This window comes from Aspergillus ibericus (genome assembly GCF_003184845.1).
Source record: "Aspergillus ibericus CBS 121593 unplaced genomic scaffold BO80scaffold_70, whole genome shotgun sequence".
NCBI lineage: Eukaryota > Fungi > Ascomycota > Eurotiomycetes > Eurotiales > Aspergillaceae > Aspergillus > Aspergillus ibericus.
The window spans coordinates 110,303-117,873 of record NW_020292168.1 but is presented as its reverse complement, the minus strand read 5'-3'; the positions used below and the strand labels follow the sequence as shown (position 1 = coordinate 117,873).

The window sequence follows — 7,571 nt, the reverse complement described above, 5'->3', positions numbered from 1 at the left end:
CGGCGCCGAGACTGCCCTGGCGTTGGCCGAGGATGGTCTCGCCGTGTTGGTTGAAGACGTAGACGGCGACGGCGACGCCGATTGTCCCTGTGGATGACATGGTGGGATGATTCGGGTGTATGAGTTAGGAGTCGAGGAGCTTTATGGGGTGGAAATGTATGTTTCTATATTTTATGGTATGTTGTAGCGGGGTTGATCGAGTGCTTGGTTGGGTGAGAATGTGATTGGTGTTGAAGAGAAAATGGAGGCGGGCGGTACCGGGCGGTTGTGGATGGGAGTGCCAAGAATTGTGGTTCTCCGGTTGATGGGTTGATAACGAGATAAGTGGGTAAGATTGCCAGTTTCTCCAGATATACTTCTTGGGATAGCAAGTTATCACTCCCTTTCATTTTTCATATTTGATGTAGACCTAGTGTCAGTCAAGTTGTATCACGAGGGGCTGTCATCGTTGTTTCTTTCTTTTTCGTCCATCCTTCAAATTCTCGATTTGGTCTTAAGCGACGAGAAGATGGAAGAACCAACATTGATCAAATTGTAGTGATGCCATTCTATAGTATACCCATTTGCACAAGGGTTTCTCGAAGTCATGGGAGGCATGGATGTCCCAGCAATCAGGGACAACCACAAGGAACATCACCTCTGGACCTAATTGCAAGCCTCAACATCCACATCTACAGCCTATTCACTCCTAGCAACCCACTTTCTCCGAAGATAATAAAATCCCACACCAACCAGCCATAGCGAGATCAAAATCACCGCCTGCAGCGGGGCGAAGACACCCCCTCTCACTACCACGAACCCACTGACCAAAGCAAAGGTGATCGGGATCGCAATGAAAGGCTTATAAGGACGACGCAGCTCTGGTTGCCGGAACCGCAGAATGATGGCCCCCAGAACAGTCAAAAAGAAGAAGGAATATTCTCCCAGACCGTTAAACGTCACAAGCGCGCGGAAATTGCCAAAGAGCAAGTATGGCATGGGCAAAAGGGTGGCCAGGATGGTCGCGTTGATGGGCGCGTCCGATCGCGCGGTCGCACGGGAAGGAGGTTCCGGGTCGGGTGGCATCCCCACGTATCCGAGCACCCCCAGAGACCGGGGGAACCAATCCAGCTTGGATGCGGCCACAATCATGCGACCCGCCACGAAGGAGTTGCCGAGCAGAGAGCCAGCCACGACGAGGCAGATCAGGATTGCGGCGAGGATACCACATACAGGACCGAGGAGGTGGGTGATGGCGGTCTGGATCGGTTAGAGAAATTGTCACCGGGAAGGGTAGATACATACCACAGCCACACTGTCAGTCGTCGATACAATCTTCCATGGGAGAAGGACGTAATAAGCCGCGTTAGCTGCAAGGAAGCAAAGAATGATGATGGGGATGGCGGTGTTGATGGCGAGCGGGAGCTGCCGGGCGGGTGCAGAAAGCTCGGCACTGATATAGATCGCCTGCAACATCGTTAATCCCTGTTGCGATATCACCTAGATCTCGGATACTCGCCTTATCCCAGCCCGAATAGGCCCAGAGCGCCCCATACAGCGCGGCGGAATAGTACCCCAGCGATTCCCACCCGCCGATAGAGCTCCAGTCGATCTCCCGACCGTCCGGGGTCCATGTGTTTCTAGATCCAAACCAGGAGTGCTCAAGCCAGTCTTTTGGTCCGGCATTCCGATTGATGCCTGACATTTGCAGGATGACGACCACCAAGCCGGCGATCACGATGCCGGCAATGGCGAGGAACTTGGTCGTCACCGAGAAGCCGTTCAGGCGGGTGCTGACCTTGGTGCTGATGGAGTTGGCTACCCCGATCGCCAAGAGAACGAGGATGGAGAGCAGCTTGTGCGAAAGGCTCCCAGCTTGGTCAGTCACGCCCGCCGCGGAAAAGAGACTTTCGATGAACACAATGCTGAGGATAGCAAGGGTGGCAGGCATGACAGCGATGATCCATGTCCAGGCCGCCAGGAAGCCGAAAACATCCCCGAAGATGTATCGGAGGTATGGCTGGACGCCTCCTGTAGGGGGAATTAGCTAAGATCTCTATGCAAGGCCGGGAAACAAACCTTCGCCCGGAATGGCGGTGCCCAGCTCGGCCATGGTGCTGGCCCCAGTCCAGGCCAGCATGCCACCCACCAGCCACACGATAAGCGCGACGCCTGGTGATGGGACATTTGTATCGATGGATCCTGGGGAAGTGAAGATACCACTCCCGATCACAATACTGATGACGATGCCAAAGGCTTCGATGGCTCCGAGGTTACGAGTGAACCGACCATCCTGCCCGGAAGTGGATTCCGGCTCGGGTTCCGCCCCTCGGGAGTCCGCCAGGAGCGGCCGATGAATGTCCTCTTCGCACCGATCGCGGGGAGACATGGCGGGCGATGAGTTGTGGTTGATCGTATGGATGAGGAAAGGTAGCAAAGGGATGGGAACTGGAAAGCGGGGAGGCTGGGAGATCGAGTGGATCACGCCATCGAGCGACGCGTGCCTTCATGCAACCGCGGATAAGCAGGCGGTGACCCAAATAATCCCGTACATCAAGGTTCCACCAATATACTTGTTAGTTTTTAGACGACTTTGGGCCAGAAACTATAATAGGATAGATGGATTCGATATATATATATACTCTTTGGCCCCATCTCGCCGGGTCTGCTGCCCACACAATCAAAGATACCGCGGCCAAGTTGCAAGGATGAATGCGCGATGAAAATGACATCCCACTGGTTTCATCATTTTACAAAGCTGGCGTCAATCACAACATTAGAATTGATATTCTTCAGCTTCGTAGCCAGTGCCCTAGAAACCGCAGTTGCCCCGGCTGTGGTGAAGTCCTTCTTGGCAGCGGCCGAGGTCCAGTACGGTTGTACCTCCACGATTTTCTTCGTCACAAAATTCACCAGATTTCCTTGCATTTCAAGGAAGAAGTCTGACGAATAGTCCTTCCAGGCTGAAGCGAAGGACGTTCCGGGAATGGAGTTGATATTCGCATTGGTTTGTGCGGCGGTGTCGATGGCTGCCATAGCGGCCTTGATTGCGTTATAGCCATATTCCAGGGATTTTTGCACCTATAGCAGAATCAATATCCTGAAGAGTACTACATGCGGAACCTCCACTTGCTAGATTATTATCACTCACATCAGCATTGTTGAGGTATCCTGGAAGTGTATCATAGAGCTGTTCAGGCAAGGAATGTCAGATACGCAATTCAATGATGTAGATCGAGAAAGGGTCGGTCCCTTACACGATTGATCATGTCAACCTTTCCTTTGGGGCTCTCGCCGCCGAACCGGCTGGTGGAGATGATATTCTCATAGAGCCTCCAAGCCTATATCAATCTTCGTCAGCGGCCATACTCTCCCGTCCACTCCAGTTCCTTGGCAAGGCTCCAGGGGGGCAGCTAAGATCAAGAAAAAGCTCACCGCAGCTTTCAATCCATTTGTGGGAGCTTCTAGGATTTGCAAATTGGCAGTGTCCGATGCACTGCCCAGGGCGGTCGCTAGAGCATCCGCAGGACTTTTACCGTCCAAGCCGCTTGGCTGAGCGATCCCAAGGTCTTTCCAACTCTGGAAGAAGTATCCATTCGGGCCAAATACCTGAGTCCAATCATAGTTGGACGATGCTCCCGGCGCTGTAGCTCCACTAGGCAGCTTCCCAGACAGCATACTGGTCGCAAACTGAGCTGGGGTCTGAAGTTCAGTGACATGTTCAGTAACATAGTCTGTACCGAGGACTCGTTTGCCTAGGGTCACCGGCAGTCCATTGCAAATAGCAGTCTTTGCTGCAGATTTTACCACCCCGAAGAACTGGCGTGTGTTTGACAGAGTCCCGACGTTGGGGTAGCCTTTCGTCTGGAACTTGCTCAGTGTCTTCTTTTTGGAATCACATATTTTGGGTGCACGAGCACGGGGAAGAAGCTCCCCATACGAATGTTGTGTGGCGTTCCCAACCAACCAGAAGAGGCTTTGGAAACTTTCATACTCGGACTTCGGAACATTCAAGCAGTTGCCGTCCTCTTCGCAGATTTTTGGCAGGCCCTCGTTTCGTTCCCCTGGTGGTGGTGCTAGAGAACGCTTGAAAATTGATGTGTCGCTAACACTATCATATAGCGAGTACCACCGTTTCTTGATATCTGGATCCCCGGTGTTGGGTACGACGAAACAATCGTCTTCGTACCAGTAGAGCTCGACAAAATCTGCAGGATTTCCGTCAGAATCAGGCTCATCGGAGAAGACATAGTCCGTGTCCGCAGCGGAGCAGAAATTGGGAGGGTCGTCTGTTGGATCAGTCTTTATCTCATTAGTATCGCTTCTGACATATCACGGTTGGGGCCGTTACCTGATTGAAAGTATCGCAACTAGAAGGTTGGAATAGTTAGCGAAAACATCATATCATAAAGATCGGCATTTCAGACATACCAAAAGTAACTCGCTGTATTGTGCCAGCATGGAGCTTGGGAATCATGGTCCACATAGCTCTCCGCAACAATCTGTTTGCCCGCTGGACAACCTGTATTACATGTCAACGGAGCCAGGAATGAATGGGCGCGAGTGGTCCTGTGTGTCTGTCAGTATGTAGATCACTCATAGTACCCAGTATAATTTAATATATCATACCACGAGCAGTTCTGGTACGGGATAGGGTCCGTGCAACACAAACTTTTGAATCCTAGATCAGTGTCAATATATTACCCGAGATAGGAGCGGGGATATACACACCAGTGTAGCATACTGATTCACCACCTTGTCCGTCAACACTATCCGTCAGATATTCGGGAAAGTCCGAATCGCAAGACGCATGATTGCTACCACTTGCGCAAAGCGGTGCTCGGCCCGACCATTCTGTGTCGTTTGTGGTTAGTATCACTTGCTAAATCATAGTTCATCCGTGTGAGTTGGGGGAGAAGAAAGAAAGTGAAAAGGAACAAGAATAAGTGGACGATGAAAACCAGAGCACGAAGCGTGGACTTACTGCATTGTCCAACGGCTGCGTCAGATGTTGTCGACGAGCAACATAGTGACTTATGATTGAACCAACAACCATGACCGCCGGCAGATTGATCCGTTGCAATTTGAACTTCATCGTCTGCGCATTCATGATGGACACATAGAGGAGCTGATCCTTGCTGGTACAGAGTAAGTACAACCCACTTCAATTTTTTGCATCTTTTCTTAGGGAGAAAACCTACCCAGTGACATGTTGGGACATTGTCTGTCGGACAGCAGTATTTTCTCTCCTGTTTGGAAGGACATCCAGTGTAAATGGCTACATTAGATGCCGACTTGCCTTTCCCAGTGGTTGCCGGTGTGGTTCCTGCAGGACAATCCGCGTCGCAATCGCCCCAGATGCACTGCGAAAGAGATGAAACTTGAGGGGTTTGGCCCCCAAAGAGACTTTTCTTGATCAGGCTATTCATCTCTAGTAGTGAGCTACTGGACGTGCCATTGCCGTTGTCTGTTGACACAGCCCAGACCATCGTACCGCCCAGGCACAAGTCGTTGGCATAATCTTTCTTCATCTTGAGAGTGGTCTCGTCATCATACGATACCCATTGGTTCGTGTCCCATGTAACAATATTGACAGCAGCATCTTTATCGAGCGTTGAAGTCGCATTGCCACTCGCAATGATAGCGTCAATCTCCGAGTCCATCAAGGTACCAGAAGATGCCGAACACTTTCCAGGATTCCCGCCACTGCTGAAGGGACAACCAGCTTTGGTGCAAGATGGGTCAGAAAGGGTGAAGCTGCGACCATAAAAGCCAAGTCCTAGATTGATTTTTGATGGGGATATACTGTTCCGCCAGAAGAGATTCATGGTCTGATCAATCTCGGTCAGGTTGGTGTGTGCATAAACGTAGGGACCAATGTACGGGTCTGTTGAGTCCCATGTACCGTGGAGATCGTAGGTCATCACATTGAACCAATCCACAATCTTCTCAATGGAAACGATATCAAAGTTCTGCATGTACCAGTAACTTGATGGGACAGTAATCGACAGTCCATAGTTATGACCCGTTGAGCCAAGTGCAGCACGAAGATTCTTCAAGAAAGACGGATAGTTTTCGAAATCGCTGGGCTGGCCAGAACGGTCTGAAGCAACTGGATATTCCCAGTCAATGTCCACACCGTCAAAGCCGTAAGTTGTCATAAAGGATAACAATGATTTGAAGAATGCTGTTTGCGCAGAGGATGAGGCAGCAAGGTCCGAGAAGGTCTTGGCAGTTGGCTGATCAGCATCATTCATAGACCATCCACCTGGGTAGATGTCAGTGGTCGTTTCAAGAGATCGGTGGAGGTTGATCAACTATCTCACCAATACTGATCCATGTCTCTAAACCGGTATTACTTTCCTTTAGGCCCGTAAAACGTGAGTAGAGCCCAAGATCGCTCTCGCTCATGGGCGCAACGGCAAAAGTATCGGGGTCGATGTAGGCAAATCCGTAGTTGAGATGAGTATATGCGCCAACAGGAATGGCTTCGGGGGTCACTAAAAAAGGTAGCTGTGAGCAAGCCGTATATCCATGTAATATAGAAATGTTTTTATGTTCCAGGACGCCAATGGCTCGGAGCCATACAACCCCGGGAATCGGACTTACTGGCATCGCAAACCCGCGTGATTGACCAGCCCTCGTAATAACTGAAAAGTCGCTGTCAGCTTGCTTTCATGGAGCTGTTGGTCGTCATGGTGTACTCACCCAATTGATCTCCCGTTTGCAGAACTTCCACTGCAGGAAGGTTTGGTGACAGTTTTATTCCCACAAAATTCCGAGGTCGTACCTAATTGGTGTTCAGGTCAGATATCAGGTCCTCTAATGACCGATGTACATTGTCTCGAAGAGCAATAAAATGCATACCGCAAAACCCATATTGAGAGCAACAGACATTCAGGGGACACTTCTCTGCTGAACTCCATTCAGATCCCCATCCCGGATCACATTCGGATTTTGCATCACAGCTGGAAGTACAGTTCCCTGCGCCGCAAAACTCAGGTCCCAGGCCACTAGGTGTCATCTGTCAGCCTCCTGCTCAATATTTCATTTGGGGTTCGTGGGGTTCTCGACCTACCATACTCCTGTCACACCACAACATCCTGTTGTACACGGCTTGGTCGAGGAGCTATGAAATTAGTTATATCCTTATGTCAAAAACTAGGAATGAGCGTGACAGTACCAAGTATAGTCGTCATTTGCTGAAGCTGTTTCTTGGGAAGATGCCAAGACCAGAAGACTGAGAAGGATCAAGATTGGGGCAACCCTGGGCAACAGCCTCATCTTTGCAGTGAAGCCGTCCACGAGTGACGAAGTATAAAATGGAAGGTTCGCAGTCCGTACCTGAATGTTGAGAAAGGTTCATTCAGCTGCAGCGTAATATTTAAATAAAGAAGAATACAATGTGAGATAAACCGGTCAACCTGAGGGGGTCTATTGGGTCCAGAAGACATAGCCTCTGTTCACACTTCTGTATCGGACCTTGTCTTCCGGTAAGATTTTGGTCTAACTCTATACATTCTGGTCACGGACCCTTACTAGAGTGGAGAATACTGCATCAGCCCTGAGGTATTAATTCATGCATGATGTGA

At 50.3% G+C, this 7,571-nt stretch overlaps 2 protein-coding genes across 2 annotated transcripts; both read right to left on the bottom strand.

The window, feature by feature from the left end:
• Window positions 1-393: 393 nt before the first annotated feature.
• On the bottom strand, window positions 394-2,409 carry BO80DRAFT_506035 (amino acid transporter). Its single transcript, XM_025724528.1, has 4 exons — window positions 2,059-2,409; window positions 1,499-2,010; window positions 1,285-1,446; window positions 394-1,239 (listed from the first exon to the last, which is right to left on the bottom strand). The coding sequence occupies exons 1-4, from the start codon at window positions 2,366-2,368 to the stop codon at window positions 679-681; spliced, it is 1,545 nt and encodes a 514-aa protein (XP_025569977.1). The 5' UTR covers window positions 2,369-2,409; the 3' UTR covers window positions 394-678.
• Window positions 2,410-4,615: 2,206 nt separating this feature from the next.
• On the bottom strand, window positions 4,616-7,483 carry BO80DRAFT_259963 (glycoside hydrolase family 18 protein). Its single transcript, XM_025714735.1, has 10 exons — window positions 7,163-7,483; window positions 7,058-7,108; window positions 6,847-6,992; window positions 6,688-6,769; window positions 6,589-6,629; window positions 6,306-6,479; window positions 5,181-6,247; window positions 4,964-5,107; window positions 4,711-4,833; window positions 4,616-4,660 (listed from the first exon to the last, which is right to left on the bottom strand). Exons 1-9 carry the CDS (start codon window positions 7,261-7,263, stop codon window positions 4,756-4,758), a joined length of 1,884 nt encoding a protein of 627 aa, XP_025569976.1. The 5' UTR covers window positions 7,264-7,483; the 3' UTR covers window positions 4,616-4,660; window positions 4,711-4,755.
• Between the last annotated feature and the right edge of the window lie 88 nt (window positions 7,484-7,571).